The sequence below is a fragment of the Ursus maritimus genome, unplaced genomic scaffold, assembly GCF_017311325.1.
Source record: "Ursus maritimus isolate PB19 unplaced genomic scaffold, ASM1731132v1 scaffold_11, whole genome shotgun sequence".
Classification (NCBI taxonomy): Eukaryota; Metazoa; Chordata; class Mammalia; order Carnivora; family Ursidae; genus Ursus; species Ursus maritimus.
Genome location: NW_024423453.1, coordinates 62358873 through 62382878, shown reverse-complemented (window position 1 = coordinate 62382878; position 24006 = coordinate 62358873). Strand labels below are relative to the sequence as shown.

Below are 24006 nucleotides of genomic sequence, written 5' to 3'. Positions count from 1 at the left end.
TCCTATTCCCTCTACCAGCAGTATGGTTTGCTACAAGTCCCCCAAAATATCCAGGTCCTAATCCCTGGAACCTGTGAATGTTACCTTATATAGCAAAAAAAGAGATTTAGCCGATGTGATTATTGGAGGGAATCCTTGAGAGGATGTGAGCCCATTAGCTGGACCCAGACAATCAGAGGGTCCTCACCCTCCCCCCACCCCGTGCTTGGAATATACATTCTGTCCCCATTTCCACAGTGGGAGCCATTTTCAAGGATGCAGCTTTGACAGAATAATGTGTTTTTGAGACCATCTGAATAATATATGTGATCAAACCCAGTTAAGGCCTCTGTATAAACTTTTTTTTTTTTAAGATTCTGATAGGCAAGTATAGAGATCTATCCATCTTGCAGCTGCTTGAAACAAGTCTTGTAGGAAGTTCCCTTGTTTATTACACTGTCACCTACCAATCTGGAGCAGTCTGCCTTTTTCTTTGGTCTCTCCTTGCCCTCTACATATGGGGACAAATTTGCAAAGCAATGGTAATTAAGTCAAAGATCTTAAGATGGGGAGATTATCCTGGATTATGTGGGTGGGCCCTAAATTCAATTATTAGTATCCTTATGAGAGGGAGGCAGAGAGTCAACTACAGAGAAGGCAATGTGGTTACTGAAGCAAGATGCTTTGCAGATGGAGTCAGGAGCCACAAGCCAGGGAATGCAGCTCTAGAAGTATAAAAAAGGCAAGGAAACCATTCTCCCCAAGAACCTTTGGGAGAGTGTGGCTCTGCCCACAAATACTTTGATTTTAGCTTAATGAAAATGATTTCAGAGTTCTGACTTCCAGAACTCTTAGAGAATAAATGTGTGTTGTTTTAAGCCACTAAGTTTGTGGCAATATGTTACAGCATCCATAGGAAACATATGCATCAAATTAGGTCCTGGAACATAGCAAATGTTTGATAACTATTGTTGCCTCCTCACCTTCCCTGTTACATACATATACTAGGCACCATTAGTTGAACACTCACTGTATCAAGGTAATAGCACCTGCAGCTTCAGAATCACCTAGGGAACTTGTGGAACAAGCTTAAGTTCCCAGAGGTTCTGATTCTGTAGGTTTGGGGAAGAGCCTGGAAATCTGCATGTTCCCCTATGAACCCCCACCCCCCGAAATTCTGATTAAATGTTTTGTACTCCACAGTTTAAGAAACACTGCCTATGGCCAAAAATGATCTGCAGTCACGGCCAAGGTAACCCCAAGGGGATGAAGACAAGCAGGAGGAGGCTCTCAAACAAAGGCAGGTTAAGAGCAAGCTGTAGAATCTGTCTTCTGTATGGGGATCCTCCTATATTCCAGACCTGCCTTTCTAGAGGACATATATGGGACACCTGGGAATGAAGTGGACCATCAAAATGCCCTTTCCTGGAATCTATAAAAATGGTCACAGGCAAGGCGTTGACAATCCTCCTAAGAACAGATGGAATCTACATTTCTTATAATCACAAACATAATTAAAATATATGAGAACAGTCCTAGGAGTCAGAGAAGGTGCCGAACTGAATTGCAAACACCAATGCCCTGTTTTCAACTTTATGACTTTATTCCTACTTGAGATTAGTTACATGGGGTGCCAAGAACATAACCTGTACTGGGCACTTTATGTACTTTAAATAATTATATAATTTCATTTAATCTTCTTGATAGCTGGGAGGTTGGTTATTTTTCATTTTATAGGTAGGAAAACTGAAGCTCAGAGAGGTTCAGTAAATTGCCTGAGGTTACACAGTTGATAAGTGCTGAGGCAGAGCTCCACATTTCTTCTATGAACTGACTGCCCATAGAAGAATTCTGGATCACCACAAGGTACAACCTGACCCACACAGTGGCATTTCTCTGCCGCTGGCACCTGGTGTCCCTGGGGAATGCCTTCTGGTAAAGTAGCATGGACCAAGGGTCCAACCTCTGCTAAGTCCGCAGTATTCCCCAGGTTCCTTTATAGATTTGCTTCTCCCCTAGGGGACAGACATGGAAGTTTGTGTCCAGGATAAGACTACTGCCAGGATGGGAAGCTGTGAGGACAAACTGATGAGCTATGGCCCAAACACAAGACAGATACGAGAATCATGTTGCATGGGGAACCATGATGGAGGAGTGAAGGACACCAGAGCCATCTGGGTTTGTCAATTATTTCTTAATCTTTGGTGTTATATAGTTTCTGTTTTCAAATAAAAAGATGACCATCTGTATTAGTTTGCTAGGGCTGCCACAATGAAATACCCGAGTGGTGGGCTTAAACAACAGAAGTTTGTTTTCTCATAGTTCTGGAGGCTGGAAGTCTGAGATCAAGGGGTCAGCAGGGTTGGTTTCTGCTAAGGCCGTTTTCCTTGGCTTGTAGATGGCCACCTTCTCCCTGTTTCAGCACATGGTCTTTCCTCTGAGTGTGTCTGTGCCCTAATGTCCTCTTCTTATAAAGACATTAGTTATATGGAATTAGAGCCCACCCAATGATCTCATTTAAATTGAATTATCTTTTAAAAGACCTATCTCCAAATACAGTCACATTCCTAGGCACTGGGGTTTGAACTTCAACATTTGAATTTAGGGAGGACACAATTCAGCTTGTACCTGCCTTTGGTCCTATTCAAGTTTCCTACCTCCCCCACCAGCCATTTCTCCTCCTTATCCCCCCATTGTCCCTCTGAAATGCCCAGTCACCTCTGAACAAACTGAACTTGAACTCCATTCATTCTGGACACTTCCCTACTGCAGTAGTGTATTACTGATAACAATCTGTCCTGACCACTTTAACTCATGTCTAGCTTTTTAAATCTTTGACACTGATGATGACAGAATGTCCTCTTAAGTCTTAGGATAGGGGATGTTCTCAAATTCAGTCATGAAAAATAGATTTTCATTGCTCCTTAGAAACAAAATCCTGAGGGATACACACACACACACACACACACACACACACACACACACACACACTGAAACTTTGAAACAAGGGACCAGAGACTTTTCACTAGGGAGGAACTGATTAAAAATTCAGCAGAAAACCAGCAGAGGAGGGAATTACCCCATCTTTCCTGGTGTCTAGTCACACTTACCTCCATGCCCCTGGGGATGAGCAGGTGGAGGAAGTGGAGACCAGAAGCCAGACCAAGAGACATGCCCTGGGCCATTAGCCAGTATCTGTAGACAAACTGGCTTTTCATTCTTTCTCTGTTCCCCATCTATCCTACCTCAAAGATTAAAAACTAAACTAGGCTTAATAAATGATGGGGAAGGAAGCATTGGCAGTAGAAAGATCTCTTATCAGAAAGTGACAATGAAATGGATTTTCCTTCCCAGTCTGCCAGTCACCAACCATGTGATTTTAGGTAAGTTGTTTTGCATCTGAGCCTCAGTTTCCTCATCTGTAAAATGGGAGGGTTGGATTAGAAGATTCCGTTTCATTCAGATGTATTTATCAAATATTTATTATGCACCCATTACAGTGCTCAACTCTGGAGCTACAAAGATCAGTAGAACCCCTGCCTTCATGCAGGTGTGGGAGTGAGTGCTAGAGAGTCTCATGGAAGCTACTGGCCAGCGCATGGGGCCTGATCACAGAGGGAGGTGAGTTAAAGAAGGCAAGTAGGGACTCAGAGTCTACCCGAGCAGAGCAGAGTTAGCGTACATGAAGGTCAGGAAAAGGAAAATGTGATCAGAAGGGGGAATTTCAAGATTTGAAAATTTCAGGTGTAGAGAAATTCTGGCTGGTGACAAGATTACATTGCATGGACTTTAAATTTTGAATGTATGATTTAGCAACTCATATTTGAACTCCTACCAGTAACCCTTTATAATAAAACAAAGTTCACAGCAGTAGCCACTGGTGGCCAGTCTTTCGGTGGTGTTTGATGAACTTTCAGAATCTAAACTTTCTCGGAAGGGTCTGCAGTTATGCTTCTCTGTGTCAGAGCTGTATTAACATTGAATTGCCCATCCAGGCCACTCCAGACTGCATATGATGCTAAGCCACAATGGCTGATGTGTTTAGCTGCCAGAACTTGCATTGATGACCCTCATACTGCCGCAGGTCCTTTTTATTTTGATTCTTTCAATCCTAATTTTGAAAAAATATCCAAATATAGAAAAGTTGGAAGATTGGTGCACTACACATCCTAAACCCTTCACCCAAATTAACCAATTATCAATAATGTGCCACTTCCATGCTGTGTGTGTGTATTCTCTATGTATGTGTGTGTTCCATGTGTATACATATATATATACACACACACATATATATAATCAGTATATATTTTTCTGAAACATTTGAAAGCTGCAGACATTGTGACACTTCATCTTTAAATCTTTCAGCATGCGTCTCTTAAGAAAAAAGACGGTTTCCTTTTATACAACCACATTATTATTATCCCATCTGAAAAAATTAACTCAATAATATCATCTAGTATACAATCCATGTTCACACCTCCCCCAAAATGTCTTTCATAGTATTTTTCTTTCCTGATCAAGGAGTTAATCAAGTTTCTTGCCTTGTGTTTCGTTATTACATCCCTTTAGTTTCTTCGAATCTGGAATGGTCCTCTTGCCTTTTGCTTCTGTTTTGGTTTTCCATGGCACTGACATTGTAGGGGAGTCCAAGCCAATTGCCTTGTAGAATATCCCATTCTGTGGATGTGTCTGATGGTTTCCTCATGCTAAGCATGTCTGGCTAGTGCACACCCCAGGTGAGGTTGTGTATCTGTTATTGACTCACATCAGGAGGCACAGAATATCTGAATGTTGCATTGACAATCATTTGGTTATAGGGATGATCACCAGATCTCATCCATTGAAAAGATATGCTTTTCTTTCTGTAACTACTTAGTCATCTGGGGGGTGACACTTGTGGATCTGTCCTCTTCAGGTGGTCGTCTCTGAGAGAAACGGATGGGGGGTGAGAAGAGCAGAATAGGACCAGAAAGGAAAGGACAGTGGAGGAACGTCAAAGGAAGAAAAGTAAGGGAAGACGCAGGAGGGGAAATTGGAACAGTTGTCATAGTCTATTAAACAAATTAAAGGATTGAAAACAAAACTATTATGTCTCATTTAAAATTATATGTAAAGCTCCCTGTAAATAGTGTGGGGAAAGAAAATATGGAAGCTAGGGAGCTATGAATGAAAGAGCTGAGGGCAGACTGAGGTTGCTTCCCTACTTTATTGGACACTGACCCTGACTTAGGTTCAGTGATGATAAAATAACTCCAACAGCAATCACTGAATTAGCATTGTTGACATTCCCACCTAGTAAATTTTCCTACTTCTTAATCATGCCTTTATTTTAGATGTGACTCTTTATTTTAATTATATCCAATTATATGTAATTGCATATTCTTAGTTCATTTCATTATGGCTATGAGCAGAGAAGCACTTTGCCAAAAAGAATGTGTTGACTTTCTGAATATTCTCTTTATTCCTCCTTCCAGTTGCCAGTGTGTGCAGGGGTGGTTGCGTTCATACATATATGTTTCCCGCTATCAAATGCATCCCTGTGGAATACATTCTTTGACATTGCTCCTATTGAGAGGTGGGATCCATGTCCTCTCCCCTTGAAACTGAATGGGTTTTTGTGACTGTTTAAAATCAAGAGAGTACAGTGGAAGTGACATTATGTGACATCTGAGGTCAGAAAAGTTGATGCAGCTTCTGCTTTGCCCTTGGGAATATTCATTCTTGACATCTTCAGCTGCTTTGTATGCCGCCTGACTGCCCTGAGGCCACCGTACTAACAGGAATATCAAATAAACTCGTGAGGAGACCATGGGAGAGACCCTGAGATTGCAGAGAGGGGTGCCTAGGTAGCCCCCAAATGTTTCAGCCTCTCCCCCTCCTACTACTCCAGCGCTAGCTACCAACTGTTCGATGTTGTTTTAAGCAATTATGCTTGCGCTGATTTATTTTATGTGCAATAGCAACAGTCCCTTGCCTTCCAGTTTGTCACCTTCTGATTGGTTTCAAAAACTAAAGTGGCCCAGACATAGGCAATGTGGCTATTACAATATTTCTGAATACAGGTCCATTGATTAAATCATTGTCCCCAGAGCTCTCCTTCGTGTTGTGGCTGTGTCTTGAAACTTTACCTCCCCTTTGCTTACTTAGCAGTGGCTATCTTCTCCTAACACCCACGGGTCAGAATGTGAACAGACCGAAGTACTACAGACTAAGTCTAATTTAAATTAGTGTGATGGCAAGGGCCTGAATTTTGGGCTCAGAAGGTTTGCCTTTGGGTCTCTGCCTCTCTGCTTGGTTTTGCCATTGAAAGGACATCACCATCCCTTGAGCCTCAGCTCTTCCTCTCTGAACTGGGAACAATGCCTCTCCTATCTATTTCACCAGGTCATTGAGAAAGGCATATGTGATAATGTATTTGAAAATATTTTGCAAATTGTAACATAGTGACCAAACATAAGAGATGATCATCATTGCTGACAAGTTGTTCATCTGCTTTAATTTCCTCAGCTGCAAGGTGGGAGTAACATAGCATCACCTTCCTCCTCCTCTTATCATAACGCTGCTACAAACAGCTGCAATAATATCTAAAGTCAGTCAGATTGGGGTGGTGAGAGAGAGGCCTGGGTGAAATGTGTTCAGTAAAATACAGGGTGTCTTTCAACAAATGTACATTAAGTGGCTACTATGTTTAGGCACTAAGCTGGATGCTGGGCATACTACAATCAAGAAATGGTACTTTCTCTCAAGGAGGTCATTGTCTAGTGGAATGTTATGACCCATAAGGAGTCTATTTCAATATAGTTTATTAAGAGGTAAGATTAGAGAAAGCAACCAAGGAGGGCTCAGGTCTCATGGGTGGCAATGTAGCATGGCGGTGAAGAGCTCAGAGTCTGCACCCATCTGCTTGGGTCTGAATCCTGCTTCCACCACTTATTGCTCTCCAACCTTGGAAAAGCTATTAAGATCCTGTGCCTCCATGTCCTCATTGGTAAAAGGAGAATACTAGCTAATCTCAGAGAACTGTGCAAGGACTACATGGGCCAGTGCATGTAAAGCATTTAGCACAATGTCCAGAACACAGAGTAAACACTCAAAAGTGTGAACTATTATTATTTTTAAAAAAGATTTTATTTATTTATTTGAGGTGGGGGGAGGAGGAGCAGAGGGAGAGGGACAAGCAGACTCTGTGCTGAGTGCAGAGCTCAACACGGGGCTCGATCCCAGGACCCTGAGATCATGACCTGAGCCGAAATCAAGAGTTGGTCACTTAACAGACTGAGCACCCAGGCATCCCAGAACTATTATTGTTATTACATAGTGCTGTGGAGCCTATATAACGTGGAGCCCATGAGGTGTGGAATCAGGAGAGGCTTCCTAGAGGCAGTGACAGCTCAGAGAAGATCCGAAGGATGATAGAAATTAGGAGGTCAAGGGACAAGGTATTGGGAGTGAGATAGATGTATACCAGGCAGAAAGAACACCCAGATTCTTTAGAACAGTGCTTTCTCAAACTTTCATGTTCATAAAAATCATCTGGGAATCTTATTTAAGGGCAGATTCTGATTCAGTAGCTCTGGAGTGAAATATTTCAACAAAGTTCCCAGGGAATGCTAATGATGCTGGGCCCTGTTCTCCACTCAGTAGCAAGGTTCTAACTGGGTGCAAAATCTCAAAAGGAAACTGTGAGCTATTTAGGGAGAGCTGGTGTGCAAACTGCTGGAAATGGGAGTTGGGAGCTGTGGTGCCAGCTAGAGAGAGACAGCAGGAAAGATGAGATCTGTGATACTTATCACTGCCTAAGGGGCTAGATCACAAAGGGACTTACAAGAAAAGAAAAATGAAATTTAGAACAGTATAAAGGGCTTTAGCTGCCAGATGGAAAAAGTCTGGAGGGAAACCCTATTGGAAGAAATGAGACCAACTGAGAGGCTTTCCCCCTTAAGTACGGCGAGAGATGGTGGTGGCCTGAACTACGGCAATGGCCTTGGAGATGGAGAGAGGTGGGGGATTCAAGAACTATTAGAAGATGAGATCAACGACTTGGTGATTTATTTGCTTGGAGAATGAAGGGATGAAGAATACAAGGAAGACAGGCATGAGGTTATCAAGTTCGATGCGGCTGCTACAGTCAAGCACATGGAGAACACCTGCTCACCAATGGCACATACGGGCAATGTCTTCTCCATCTTAGATGCTCTTACTACTTTTGGCAATTGTTGACCTGCTTTCTTCAAACTACCTTCAAACTCAATTTCTACTAACTGCTCAAGACCTGGTAGAGAAACACAGAGCCAGGAAAGTAAAACTGCACTTCAAAATTTAGCACTTTCTAATTTTTTGTTCCTTAGTTGTGTAGGGTGTGTTGGCCTTCCCAAAGTAGCTATTACTTTTTAAGGGCAAGAGCTGTGTCAGATCTATTGTTTCTATTCCCCACGATGCTGATTTCCAAGTAGGCACTTAATACATGCTAGATGATTATTTGATAGAATAAGATGATTACACATTAATGCCATTTATTATCTCATAAAATAATGATGAAAATAATAATACCTGTAAGGTGTTGAGTGTTTTACATGCATTATAAATGCCATCATTGGGTTGCCTGGGTGGATCAGTCGGTTGGGTGGCCAACTCGTGATTTCAGCTCAGGTCATGATCTTGGGGGTCCTGGGATGGACCTCGAGCCTCACATTGGGCTCCATACTCGGTGGGAATCTACTTGAAGATTCTCTCTCTTCCCTTCCCTCCTTTTTGCACGCTCTCTCTCGCTCTAAAATAAATAAATAAATCTGTAAAAAGAAATAAATGCCATCATCTTCTTTTATTTACCTGAATCTTCTGAGACCCTTGCATCTAGGCAGTTTGGATAGTAAACTTGTTTGACTACGGTCTCATCGAATTAATTAATAGAATGGAAGCCTACCCTATTACTGTCAAGCTCTACTGCCATCTACTGTTCATGTACTTATTAAGTTCACATAATCTGCATCCCCTCTATTCTTTGCTATTGAATATTTGTTTTCTGCAGATCTCAGGGGCTTTCTTTGCTTTGAGCTTCAACTCAGAGTAGATATAATTTTCTGATAGTTCCCAGTGTTTCCTTATAGTAATCCAGCATGATATTGACAATTTTCTCTTGAGGGCAAAAAGTTTATGCCTTTATGGAATATTAAACGTTTTTAAATGTAATGACACAATGGTTTTTTCATAGGCTCTTTTGTTTGTTTGTTTGCAGTTAAACTAAAAGAAAAGGTCATGGAATTTTTGGAGAATTTATCCTTACCTCTATCAGACATCATTAAATTAAGACAAGACATCTTGGCTACATTCCATTCAGGGTATAAATCTTACTCATCCTTCAAGGTCATTGTTTCAAATGATACCTTCTCCATAAAACTTTCCCTGATTCTTTATTCTGGAAGTAAATTCTCAATTGGTAATTGTTATAATGAGCCACAAGATGGAAGGACAACAAAAATCCCAATTAAAAAAGTAGCTTTATAGACCAGTTCCCTCATCTCCCCTTTCTGTTGGTTCCTTTTTTCTTTTGCAGACAAATAAAGCTGGACTCTCCGCTGTAACAATTTTATAAAGTGTTTTTGTTTTGATAAGGGAACATTTTAGGAAGGGCAAGGGCAGAAGCAGGGACACTGTTGGTGGGTGATGTGGTGAGATTTTAGGCAATGAACTTTGTCTTTGATTGCTGTGAGACTTTAGCCTTCTAGCTGTCTTTAGATACTAGATGGTGGAGATTTCAAAGTTTAATGGACTGACAGCAGACCAGGACTCAAACCCTTGCATATTTCCCCTCTAATTCTCTATTTTATATTGAAAATAGTTTGGGGGAGGGCACTAAACGAAAAGAACTTATTTGAGTAAATTTCTGGCATAATTGGGGTATCTGGGAGTAGTTCAGTGCCAATGTATCTGATGGGCAGGCTGTGTGGTGGTGTCAATGCCCCAGTACCTTGATTTCATAGATCTAGATTGAAGTTCCATCTCTGCCACAGATTAACTGTTTTAGCAAGTCACTTGAGCTTCCTCACTGGATAGGATTAATCTTTCCCTCTTCTGTGCATTGTATGTAATTTGTACCCAGGTCCCTCTCATAGGTGTTTGCATGCTTTTCCTTTTTCTTGCTCAAGGTCACAGAACCTTGGAGTGCCGCTGTCTGGGAGTCTGCGGCGCTCGGCCCTGGGTTTCTCCCTTACACCTGGAGAATTCTCTACGGTCACAATCAGTCATTCGATCCAACACTTGCCATCTCACGGCGAATGGACGAAAATCATCACAATTTACGACAGTCCCACCCTATGAAGAGCTCTTGGAGGAGGGATTACGACTCAAGTGCGCGGAGGCGGACAAGACCTCTTCTCGTCGTCCCATCTTCCCCGGCCTTTTCTGATACGGATATTTGAAGCGGGTGGAAGGTACGGCAGTGAGCATGAAGGTAAAGAAGAGCCTTTTCCTAGTAGGAACACAAACCTTGGAGGTCTGTGTTTCCGGAAGCACCCTCTTCGGAGAGGGGACTGACTTCCGGCTCTGACTTCCCTGGCTTCCGAGTTTCGGGCTCCACCGCTTCCGCCCGGAGTTGCCCTAGGCTTCGGCTCCCAGCAGCTACTTCCGCCAGGAGTTCCTAGCAGCTGGGTGTTGGAAACTGGTCCTAAAGCGGCCTCCTCTTTCTCCCTTCAGCCTGTCCAGCCGAGGCCGGGTCCCCAGGTGGTGGTGGCTGCTGCTGGGCCTGCCGCGGAGCGTTCTCTCCACCCGAGACCCGGGCCTGGAAGGACCGGGAGTGCGAGAGAGACGCCCGGGCCTGGCCCAGCCCCAGCCCTTGTTTTCCCGCGGCCAGTGACGGTGACCGCAGGCCTCGCCGCGCCCACCGGAGCCTGGGGCGGGGCGCGGCCTCCCCGCCCCGTCCCCGCCCCTCCGGCCTGCCCGGAGCCGGGTCATTCTCCACCCCAGCCCTGCGGCGGTGTGACCGCCTCGGCCCTCCCGGACTCGGCAGTCCCGTGGCTGCGGCCGCGGGAGACCATGGAGTTTGCGGAGCTGATTAAGACCCCACGGGTGGACAATGTGGTGCTGCACCGGCCTTTCTATCCCGCCGTCGAAGGGACCTTGTGTCTGACTGGTCACCACCTGATCCTGTCCTCCCGGCAGGACAACACGGAGGAGCTGTGGCTCCTCCATTCAAACATCGACGCCATCGACAAGCGGTGAGTGCCCATTCTACCACCTTTCCGCAGGGAACCTGGGGGTCCTTAGGTGGACGTCTGAGGCCACGCGTCGCACTGTTTTCCTTGCGTCCCATCGCCTAACCCGCCAGCAAAATGAGCCTTCTCCGGCCTGGATTGAAGATGTGAATTTTAGAAAGTAGAAAACCATCCTGATGAGTTGCCTGATTTCCATTAAATCTGGATGGAATTCTCAGGGTTATCATATGGTGGTTATTATCAGCCTGATTATAACATCATTTCGGTGGATTTTTAACCTTTTTAAAAAAACATTTCTTCTTGCACCATCATATTCCTTGGATTATTAATTGCCCGCCACAGTTCCATGAAGTGGTTGAATGTGTTTAGGTACTTGCCTCTTTTGAGGAAAACTCAAAGAACTTAGTATGTAGTGTCTAAATGACACAAAATTTTTTTTTCTTTCCTTCAAAAATGTTTATCATGTTTCTCCTTTTTTCTTACCTTCTGAATCATCAATTGAATACTTCTACTATGGGAGATTATAATATCTTTTATTTTATTTTACTTTTTATTTATTTATTTATTTTGAGTACGTGTATTATTTTATTGCAGCACTTTTTTTAGGGACAAAAGATTGGAAACAAAATGTATGACCATCACTAAGGAAATAATTGACTAAGTGGTGCAATACTCACATCATAGAAGATTAAGCATATAATATCTTTTACTTATCCTTACTAAGGTCTGCTTTTGGGGAAAAAAAAATAAAAACAGAATTGCTCTTAAGCAAAGGTATTAAGTAGTTAGCCTCCTTTTTTTTTTTTCACCCCAGACTCTGTCTTTCCAAGGTGGTGTCTCAGAGTCAAAAATTTATACTTCTGGGGCGCCTGGGTGGCACAGCAGTTAAGCGCCTGCCTTCGGCTCAGGGCGTGATCCCGGCGTTATGGGATCGAGCCCCACATCAGGCTCCTCTGCTAGGAGCCTGCTTCTTCCTCTCCCACTCCCCCTGCTTGTGTTCCCTCTCTCGCTGGCTGTCTCTATCTCTGTCAAATAAATAAATAAAAATCTTTAAAAAAAAAAAATTTATACTTCTATCTGCAGTCAAAATTCTTATTGCCCCAATGGCTCTGTGTACTTAACTCTAGCCAGGAGAAGGTGAATTGATTATCCAGTTTACACTAAAGTATAAATGAATGACAACAGCTTTTTAAATTATCTCTCAGGAGAATTTGGATATTAAGATTCCTAGAGAGGTTATGCCTTAAAAGACGGTATTTACCAGTGGTAGAATTGGAAACAGTATTATGAATTGGTGACAGATTTATTTATTTTTTCAAGTAGAGGCCTCCTACTAGACTCCTCAGATCATCTTCTCCTGTGTAAAAGTTTTCAACGATCTCTCCTGGCCTGCGCAATAGAGTATAAACCTTCTACTCTGTCATTCATGGTACTCCATCTGGCCCTAACTTTTTTTTCCCACCTTAGTTCTTGCCATTCTCTTTCATGATCCCCCCCCTTTTTTTAAAGATTTTATTTATTTATTTGAGAGAGAGAGCTTGTCCAATCAGGGGTGGGGAGCAGAGGGAGAGGTAGAGAGAGGCTCCCCGCTAATCGAGGAGCCAGATGCCAGGCTCTATCCCAGGACCCTGGGATCATGATCCGAACCGAAGGCAGCTGCTCAACTGACTGAGCCCCCCCAGGTGCCCCTCATGAACTCTTTCCATTACCAGTCCTCACTCTTTTATTTTTGCTCACTATGTCCTGCATTCCCATGTCTGTATCTTACCGATGCTCTTCCTTCTGCCTGGAATGCTTTGTTCCTCCCAAGTTTGTTAAAGATTTATTTAATGTCATTATGTTCTTGGCATTTTGTGCGGCATGAAGAACACCAAGATGAATAAAGTGTAGTTCTTATCTTTCAGAAGTTCATAGGCTATCATCCAATTGCTACTCATTTATCAATATGTAGTATAACCATTTTAACCTCCCCCTCTTTTGTAGGTTCTTCTGTTAATTTCCACAACTAGAAGTAATTCTCCTCACCTTGAAATGTTATAACTCTTTAATTATGCCTCTTTGATAAGGATATATTTAATTTATATATTAAAATTTGTATTTTGATATTTACCCATATGTTAGATCCTTGAAGCCAGGACTTACATTTGGTTAATTTCTATCTCTTTCAAAACTCCTAACTTGGGCAGATAGGCACATAGGAAGTATAAGAAGGATTGACCCCCAAATGATCAGTGATGCCACAGAATACAAAATAGAATTTCTCCTTACCACCAACTCCCTTTTCTTTTTTCTTATTTTATGGATGCTTTTCATACTTGCATTTCATATTTACCCAGCATTTACTACATGCTAGGCCTGGCAGGGCTTTAAAAAGTATGTAAGACATGACCTTTTAATCTGTTAGGTGAGAAGTGACAAACTGTGTATATATTTATCTTTTTCCCAGAAGCAGCATGATGTGATGGAAAGAGCATGAGCTAGGTGGTCAGATTAGAGTTTAGTTATTGCTCTCAAGAAATACTTCCATGTGTCTTCTGTGTGCTGAGCACCGTCTGGGCTCTGCATGACTAAGAGGGTCGAAGAGCTTGTGTACTAGTGGAGGAGATAGACATTCAAATAAATCAACAAATAAGTAAATAACAGTGTCAGGTAATATGTGCCAAGAGGGAATGGGATAGGCTGGTGATGGGTGTTAAGGAGGGCACGTATTGCATGGTGCACTGGGTGTTACACGCAAGTAATGAGTCATGGAACTTTACATCAAAAACTAGGGATGTACTGTATGGTGACTCACATAATATAAAAAATTATTATTAAAAATATATATATGTGCCAGGAGGGAAAATAGAGGAAGAGGGGAGGATAGAGAATGCTAGGAAGCAGTGTTCTTAGAAGGAATTTCAGAAAAGACAAGTATCATTTAAATGAATGACATCTGGGACGCCTGGGTGGCTCAGTTGGTTAAGTGTCTCTTTTAGGCTCAGTGCGATTGAGCCCCACATCGGGCTCCCCGCAGAGGAGCCTGCTTCTCCCTCTGCCTGCCGCTCCCTCTGCTTGTGCTCTCTCTCATTCACTCTCTCTCTTTCTCTGTCAAATAAATAAAATCTTTAAAAATAAATGAATGACATCTGAAGGAAGAGAGGAAGCTAGCAATGTGTATATTAGAAGAAAGAATATTCCAGCCAGAGGGAACAACCAATGCAGAGACAGGAATGGGCCTGCCATGTACTGGGAAGAACAAAGAGGCCAGTGTGTCTGGAGGGCAGTGAGTAGGGATAGAGGCTAGGGGTGTAGCAGAAATTGGTAGGAGGGATAAGCAGAGGGCAGATGGTCTAGGGCTTTCTTTGCCATTGTGATGGTTTTCAAAGGAAGCTCTTTGGAGAGTTGAAAGCAAGGAAGTAAGAGCCGATAAGACTTTTTTAGAAGCTGGTTCCAGCCATGGCAGAAGACGGATTGCAAAGGGGCACCAGTGGAAAGCAGCAGGCCTCGTTAGGAGACTGTTGAGTAGTTCAGGGAGAAGGTGACGGTGACTTAAGAGTGGAAGTGGTAGAAGTGAGCTCAGAAGCGGTTAGGTTTGGGAGGTATTTTGAAGGCTGAGCTGCCATGCCTTGTTAGTGAATTGTAAACGGTTGTGAGAGAAGTGCATTATTAAGGATGACTCCTTTCGTTCTGCCTCTTGTTACACAGGTGTCCTTGGGCAAGCCGCTTAACCTCTCTGAACCTCTCAGTTCTATGACGTAGAGGAAGACAGCCCTTCTCATATCTAGTAGTAACTTATATTTGAGTGATGCTTTACAAGCTCATCGCACTGCATATATAATTTTATAGATCCTTTCAGCACACAAGGTTTTACAAAAGTTTTACAATTACACATTTTTCTTTTCATGGACCCCAAGATGTAGAAAGCTGAGTTAATCCTACTCATTTGATAACTTGTCGTTTTCATGATTGATTCATTGCAAGGTTTTCTGGTTTTATTACATTTTATTCTTCTTCAAGTGCTAGCCTTCACCCCTATTTTCCACCTCATTCTCAATCCTTTCAGGCCAGTATGTTAAGTGTTGCTATTTGTCCTTAGATAAATGTATACTCTGTAAAATACATAGCACTATCATGTGCGAGTTTAATTTTCCCCAGTAGGATTATGTTGCAGATCTTGTTCTGTTTCCCAGCATTAACTCAGTCCTCTCCCTACTGCTGCGTGTATATCATTTCACTACTTCTGACTGCAGCATAGAATTCCAAATTGTCTACAACATTTTACTTTTCTGACCCTTTAGATAACTTCCAACTCCCTCCTATCACAACATACTGAAAAAATATACTTGTTTGGGTCCACTTATAGTTTTGTACAAAAATTTCTCTGAGATTATGTCTAGCATGGGATCGAGCCAGAAAGCAGATACATAAAATTAGTTCACTTCACCAAGTGATGCTAAGGACTCTCCAAAATGACTAGTCCCTTTGCCCCTCCCACTATGGTCCCTATTTCCGCCACATTCTTACCAACATTTGGAATTATTGTCTTTTTAAGTTTTGCTAGTCTGATGACTGTGAATAGTATCTCTTTGTTTTAGTTTGTATTTTTTTAATTACTGATGAGTCTCAGTATCTCTGTATAGACTTATTAGCAATTCAATAAATTTTTTTTCCTTTCTGTGAATTTTTTGACCCACTTTTAAAAATTGGGTTTGTTATCTTTCTAGCATTGATTTGTACCAGCTCCTTGTATACTTTCTAGGTTTTAATTCTTTACTTAGACATTGCAGATGTCTTCTCTTAGTCTCTCACCCATTTGTTGATTTTTCTGTGGTGGTCTTTGCTGAGCAGAAGGCCTTAATTTTAATTCAGAATTCATCGTTTTTTTACTTTATTGTTTGTGCTTTTTTTACTTTATTGTTTGTCCTTCCTCATCCCAAGATCACTAGGATATTGTCTACATTTTCTTTCGTATTAGCTTTATAGTTTTACCCTTCACTTTTAGGTCTTTAACTCATTTAGATTCTACCTTCGTTTCAAGTGTTTTTCTTCAGGTAACAAGCCAGTTTTCCTAATACCATTATCTAGCAACCCATTCTTGATTGATCCATCATTTATCAAGTGATTTCATATGTGTATAGCTTTCTCTGTGTCCCATAGGTTTTGTAATGTGTTTGTTTCCATTTGTCTGTGTTTTCTAATTTACTTGTGATTTCTTTGCTCCCTTGGTTGTTTAAAAGTGCATTGCTACTTTCCATAATTTTGTGAATTTTTCAGTTTTCCTTTTGTTGTAGATTTCTAACTTCATCCCATTCTGTTCAAATATCTATCTTTTTAAATCTACTGAGACTTTGATTTATGACCCAACATACAGTCTGTCCTGGAAAGTGTCCCATGTGCACTTGAGAAGAATGTGTATTCTGTTGTTGTTTGGTAGCTAGTGTGTATGTGTCTGTTACATCTGGTTGGTTTATTGTGTTAAGTGTCTATTTCCTTATTTATCTTCACTCTGATTGTTCTAGCTATTATCATGAATGCGGTATTAAAGTCTCCGAGTATTACTGTAGAACTATTTTTTCCTTCAGTTCTGTCAGTTTTTGCTTCATATATTTTGATTGCCTGTAGTTAAATGTGTAATTATTTATAATTGTTATATCTGCTTGCTGTGTTGAATATTTTATTAGTATATAATGTCCTTCCTTGTCTCTTTTAACCATTTTTGATTTAAAGTCTATTTTGTCTGGGGGCGCCTGGGTGGCGCAGTCGTTAAGCGTCTGCCTTTGGCTCAGGGCGTGATCCCAGAGCTCTGGGATCGAGCCCCACCTCAGGCTCCTCCGCTGAGAGCCTGCTTCTTCCTCTCCCACTCCCCCTGCTTGTGTTCCCTCTCTCCCTGGCTGTCTCTCTCTCTGTCAAATAAATAAATAACATCTCTTAAAAAGTCTGTTTTGTCTGATATTAGTATAACCTTACCTGCTGTCTTTTGGTTACTGTTTGCATGGAATATTTTTTTCCTATCTTTTCACTTTTAGGTTACATTTGTGTCTTTGGATCTGGAGTCTCTTGTAAGATAGCATATAGTGGGATCATATGTTTTTATTCATTCTGCCAATCTCTGTCTTTTGATTGGACAGTTTTTTTTAAAATCAATTTGCATTTAAAATAATTATTGATAAGGAGGGACTTCTGTTACTGTGCTGTTTGTTTTCTCTATGCCTTATACCTTTTCTGTCCCTTAGTATTCTGTTTGTATGTAGTTGATATTTTAGTAGTGAAATGTTTAAATTCCTTTCTCATTTACCTTTATGTATATCCTATAGCTATTTTCTTTGTGATTACCATGGGAATTACATTAAACATCCTAAGGTTATAACACTCTAATTTGAATTTATGCCATTTAACTTCAATAACATACAAAAAATGTGCTCCTTTATAGCTCTGTCCCTACTGTTTTTCATTATTCATGTCACAAAGTTACATCTTAATACATTGTATGCCCCCAAACATAAACTAATAATTCTTATTAATGCATTAGTCTCTTAAATTATGTAGTAAACAAAATTTGGAGTTATAATCCAAAGTTATAGTAATACAGTTATAATAGCTTTTATAGTAATAATTTTTTCTTTGAATGTATTAATCTGTTAAATCATGTAGAAAACAAAAAGTACGTTTACAAACCATTGTTACAATAATATTAGCTTTTATAACCACCCATGTATTTACCTTCATTGAGATCTTTATTTCTTCATATAGCTTCAGATTACTGCCTAGTGTCCTTTCATTTAACCTTGTGGGACTCCCTTGAGCATTTCTTGTAGGGCAGCTCTAGTGGTCATAAGTCCCTCAACTTTTGTTTATCTGGGACTGTCTTAATTTCTCCTTTACTTTTGAAGGACACTTTGCTGGATAAAGGATTCTTAGTTGACAGCTTTTGCTTTTAGCACTTCGAATATATCAACTCACTGTTTTGTGGCCTCCAAAGTTTCTGATGTGAAATCAGTTCATTATTTTATTGTGGCTTCCTTGTTGTATGTGACAATTCTCTTCCTTCTTGCTGCTTTCAAGATTTTCTCTTTGTCTTTTGAAAGTTTAATTAAAATGTGATTTGGTGTGGTTCTCTGAGTTTATCTTACCTGGAGTTTGTTGAGCTTCTTGGATGTTTATGTTCATGTCTTTCATCAAATTGGGGAATTTTTCCACCATTATTTCTTCAAATATTCTCTCTGTTCCTTTTTCTTCTCTTTCTGGGACTCCCGCAATGTGTATGTTGGTTCTCTTGTTGGTATCCCACAGGTCCTTAGGTTCTATTCACTTTTTTCCAGTCTTTTCTCTTTCTGCTTCTCAGACCCAATAATTTCCATTTTTTCTTCAGGTTCACTGATTTTTCTTCTGCCTTCTCACATCTGCCTTTGAATCCCTCTAGTGAATTTTTTCATTTCACTTATTGCACTTTTCAGCTCCAATTTTTTCTTTTTCTTTTTCTTTTTGGTTTCTTGAGGTTTTCTCTATCGATATTTCCATTTTGTTCACACATCGCATTCTTGACTTTCTCCACATCTTTCTTAAGTTCTTTGAGCATCTTTAAAATGATTGTTTTAAAATCATTGTTGGGTATATCTGCCATCAGGTCTTTTTCAGGGAAAGTTTCTGTTGATGTATTTTTTTTCCTTTGAATGGTTCATACTTTCCTGTTTATTTGTATGCCTTGTGATTTTTTGTTTTTGTTTTTGTTGGAACACTGAACATTTGATCTAATGATGTGGTGACCAACTCTGGGAATCAGATTCTTCCCTTTCCCCAGGGTTTGCTGTTTTTGTTTGTTTGTTTTTAATAATTGTCATTTGCTTATTATAATTATTGTTGCTGTTGTTGTAAGTTTTCTCTATGCCAGAGATCAGCCTGAAGTGCAAATTTAAGGTCATCTAATAGCTCTTTTCTGAGCTGTTCCTTGGGCATTGATATAATATTCCTCATATATGTAATTGTTTTTGAGTGTCCTAGTCTTTAATGTCTGTCTCCTGAAAGGAGAAAAGGGAAAAATGAAATGAGGATTGGGAGGGGAAAGAGAACTGGCCTTTAAATTCCCTGGAAGTCACTTGTGGAGGAGGGGCTTGCAACAATAGGAAGAGATGCAACAACAGTGGCTGCTGGCCTTTGCATTTCTGTGATCAGAAGCAGCAATCAGCGATCAGAGCATAGATCCCTGATAGTTGGAGGACAGGATCTTTTTTCTCTGATACTTGGAGGACGGTGTCTTTGTCCAACTTGGCTTCCTCAGGCTGTGCACAAGCTGCTCCAGGAACATGTGCATAGCTGCCCATCACATGGCTAGGATGTGTAGCTGCTGTTTTGCTAAGGTCTGAATTTATCCAAAATTGATCATTCAAGTCTTCCCCCTGGAAGTTGCAAGCCAATAGATTCTAGAGTTACAGAATAGTCACATCAAACAAATCGTGCCAGTGAAATTGTTGTCTAGGTGGGGAGACAGATTCCTGGTCCTTCCTACTCCACCGTCTTCCCAGAATCCTTTCCTTTATTGAGTTTTGAGAGTTGTTTTTTTTTTTAATATTCTATATACAAGACTTTTATCAAATAAGATTTGTAAATATTTTCTCTCAGTCTGTGGTTTGCCTTTTCATTCTCTTTAACAGTGTCTTTCAGAGAGCAAATGATTTCAGTTTTGAAGAAGCCCAGTTTATCAGTTCTTTTATAGATTGGAGTTGTGGTATCTTATCTTAGAAATCTTTGCCTAACCCAAGGTCACAAAGATTTTTGCTCATATTTTCTTCCAGCAGTTTTATAGTTCTGGGTTTTATCTTCAGGTATATGATCCATTTTGAGTCAGTTTTTATATATAGTTTATGGTATACATATATGTGTGTGTGTATGTTGCATATGGATATCTGATTGTTTTACCCCTTCTTCAGTGAATTGTCTTTGCACCTTTGTCCATATATAAGTAAAACTATTTCTAGACTGTCTTTCTGTCCCTTTGATCTGTTTATCTTGATGCTGTTACATTACCACAGTCTTAATTACGGTAACTTTTTAAAAAAGATTTATTTATTTATTTATTTATTTATTTATTTATTTATTTAAGAAAGAGAGTGAGCATGTGAAGGGGGGAGGGATGGAGGGGAGAGGGAGAGAAGCAGACTCCCTGCTGAGCATGGAGCCCGACTTGGGGTTCAGTTTTACAAACCTGAGATCATGAATTGAGCCAAAATTAAGAATCAGGTGCTTAACTAACTGAGCTACCCAGGTGCCCCTACAGTAGCTTCATATTAAGTTGAAATTATGTAGCATTAGCTCTCCAGGTTTGTTCTTATTAAAAGTTGTTCTGTCTATTTAAGGTCATTTGCATTTCCATATGAATTTTAAAATCAGCTCGTTAATTTCTTAAAAAAAAAAAAACCCTATGTGATTTTCATTGGAATTGTGTTGAAGCTGTTGATTAATGAATTTGGTGAGAGTTGACGTCTGATATCTTAATATTAAGTCTTCTGTCCCATGAACAAAGTACATCTCTCCAGTCATTTTATTTAGGTCTTCTTTAATTTCTCTCAACAATGTGTTATAGTTTTCACTTATAGATCTCAGACATTTTTTGACCGATCACCCCCATTTATTACACATTTTTTGATGCTCTTTCAAATGGTATTTTTAAAATTTCAATTTCTAATTGCTTTTGTATTAGTCCCGTTGTTTACTTTCTATATTTTATGGTACATTGACATCTTCAGGAGATTGACATCTTCAGGTACATTGACACCTTCTGGAGAGGGACTCCCCCTCTCAGAGTTAGCTATTTACTAGAAATAGCAGGAAACTTGCCTGCATGCACACCAACAGCTCTTAAGTCCATACCCTCATTTACTTCCTCATATCAGGCTTCTGCATTCAGGACTACTATTCTTCTCTCCTAAATTATTCCAGGGCCAGGTATAGACAACCAGGGATCACCTGTATAACCCAGTGGCCCTGCATGACATAGTGTGTCCCCTCCTTTTGAGAACTGTGAGTCACAAACTGTCTTTTCAGTGACAGCCATCTCCTGATCTATCAGCCTTTCCGTCCTGAATAAAAACCAAGGCCTGAATATTTTTAACAATTGTTGCAATAGTATATAGAAATACTATTGATTTTTGTGTATTGAATTTGTATCCGGCAGCCTTACTAACCTCACTTTTTAATTCTAATAGTTTGTTGTATTTTTCATTAGTTTTTCTAAGTAGGCAATCATGTCATCTGCCACTAAAAACAGTTTTATTTCTTCTTTTCCAATCTGGATGCCATTTATTTCTTGCCTCATTGCACTGGCTATTGACTATCAGTACAGTATTGAATAGAAGTGGTGACATTGAACAATCTCTGTTATTCCTGATACTAGTGAAAAAGTATTTAGTCTTTCATCATTAAGTCTGCGATTAGTGGTAGATTTGTTTTGTTGTTTTTGTTTTTTTGTTTTGTTTTGTTTTGTTTTTGGTAAATGCTGTTATCGGGTCGAATATGTTTCCTTCTGTTCCTGGTTTGCTGAGAGTGGGGTTTTTTTGTTTTTGTTTTTTAAGATCAGGAATAGATGTTGAATTTTGTTAAATGCTTTTTCTATATCTATTGTGAGGATCATATGGTTTTACTTTTTCAGTTTGGCAATATGATAAATGGCTTTGCTTTCAAATGATAAACCCCAGTTGTTCATTATGTATTATCCTTTCTATATATTGTTGAATTTAATTTGCTAATATTTTGTTTAGAAATTTTGCATCTGGGTTCATGAGGGATATTTGTGTACAGTTTTCTTGTCGTGTTTTTGTTTGGTTTTTGTATTAGGGTAATGCTCACCTCATGGAATGAGATGATAAATAATTGCCTCTTCTTCATCTTTCTGGAAGAGTTTGTCCTGAATTGATAGTATATTTTCCTTAAATGTTTTATAGAATTCATCAGTGAAGCCACCTAGACCCAGAGGGGTTTTTGGTGGGGAAGATTTTCATGAATATTTCCGTTTATTTAATAGCTATAGAACTAATTATGTTCTTGAGTTTGTGTCTTCTGAGGAATTGGTCCATGTCATTTACCTTGTTGAATTTATTGGCATAAAGTTATTCCTGGTATTTCCTTATCTTTTTAATGTTATACAGTCTGTAGTGATTCTCATTTCTCTTATTTCTGATATTGGTAAATTGAGACTCACTTTCTTTTTGCCTGATTACTTTGGCTAGCGGTTTATTGATTTTATTATTTTCAAGCAATCATCGTTGCTTTTATTATTCCCTATAGTTTTCTTTTTTCTGTTTCATTGATTTTGGCTCTGATCTTTATTTAATTTCTTCTGCTTTGAATTTGACTTGCTCTTCTTTTTTTATCTAAATCTGAAGTCACTGATATGAAGTCACTAACATGAAACTTTCTTTTTTAATGTAGATGCTCTCCTCAGACTATCAGCCCCACCCAGCTTCCCTCTTCTATAGCCTGGCATCTCTCAAAACCGTAAATTCAGGCAATTGTAGGATTCACTTGTTTCCCATCTCCCAGAGATCTCTGTTCTTTGTTGCTGGATGTCCAGTGTCTTGAAAACAGTTCTTTCTTTTATATTTTGGCCAATTATTTTGGTTTGTTTCAGGTGGGAGGGTAAATACAGTCCCTGTTATTCTACCTTTGCCAGAAGTAGAAGTGCGAAGAGTGTGAGTTTTCCAAATAAATTTTATAAGAGGCATTCCAATGTGTTGATAGGTTGTGGATTTTTGGTAGAATTATCTTTAGTAGGATTTGACCCGTGTTCACCTGTCCAAATTAACAAGGCAGTGATGTGAGGCATAGGGAGGATTAGCAATTGAGATGGAGCTCAGGAAGAGTAGCTGTAGGAGTGGTCTTTCTAAACTGGACAAAATGTAAGTAAAATGAACAGCATTTGGTCAATCTAAGAATTCCTAGTTTAGGGAATACTCAGAAGTATTAATGGAAAAGAAAGGGGCCAACCAGTGGCAAAGCAAAAGAAAACTCAGAGCTGTCAGAAAGTATAGACAAAACAAAACAACAGTAGTATAAGGAAGACAAAAATTCCAATTAAGGTTAAATTACATTTGTACAAAATTTATCGATACAAAACTTATGAGTAGATATGCCATTGATTTAGAATAGAAATTGTAAATTAATAGTGTTTGAAGACTGAAAGAAAGATACTTACATTTAAAATCAACTACAACAAGCTTGGAAGTAAATAAAATCTGAAATGAAGTGTTTTCCTATGCTATATAAACACTTAACATGTTAATTACAGATCTTTTTTTCTCTATTCTTTGAAGTAAGACCCCAAATAATCTTCATTAAATGAGTTGGCCTAGTACGAATTACTTTATGAATTTGAAAAATTTTAAGTATATGTATTTAAAATAATTTATGGCTCACATTTTAATAACACAGTCTTAACTCTTCCTTAATTAGACCATAGGGGAGAAGAAAGTTGACTATAGATGGTAATTACAACTACATTCTCTTTTCACGGAAATAATCGTATGTTTAAAGATAGAACTATGTATGTTCCTAAGCATAATTTGTAATTTTTTACAGATTTGTGGGACCACTGGGTACCATCATCATAAAATGTAAAGATTTTCGAATAATTCAGTTGGATATTCCTGGAATGGAAGAATGTTTGAATATAGCCAGTTCCATTGAGGTAAATATTTCAGAAGCAAAATCTGATGAAAATAAATAGTAACAAAAAACAACCTTATGTTCCGACTCAGTAGAGCTCATATGTTTTTTTAGTAGATAGTTGGTTATGTTTTGTGACTCACATATTGAAAATTGACAGGAAAAGCCTCACCCTGATTCA

The 24006-nt window shown here is 39.7% G+C and overlaps 1 protein-coding gene across 1 annotated transcript in view; it reads left to right on the top strand.

Moving 5' to 3' along the window:
• The first annotated feature begins 9841 nt into the window (after positions 1-9841).
• Positions 9842-24006, top strand: part of MTMR9 (myotubularin related protein 9) — a 54630-nt gene continuing 40465 nt past the window's right edge. Inside the window, exons 1-3 of the mRNA XM_008705078.2 lie at positions 9842-10429; positions 10672-11192; positions 23739-23847. Coding sequence (XP_008703300.2) covers positions 10424-10429; positions 10672-11192; positions 23739-23847 — 636 coding nt within the window. The 5' untranslated portion in view covers positions 9842-10423. The remainder of the gene's footprint in view (positions 10430-10671; positions 11193-23738; positions 23848-24006) is intronic.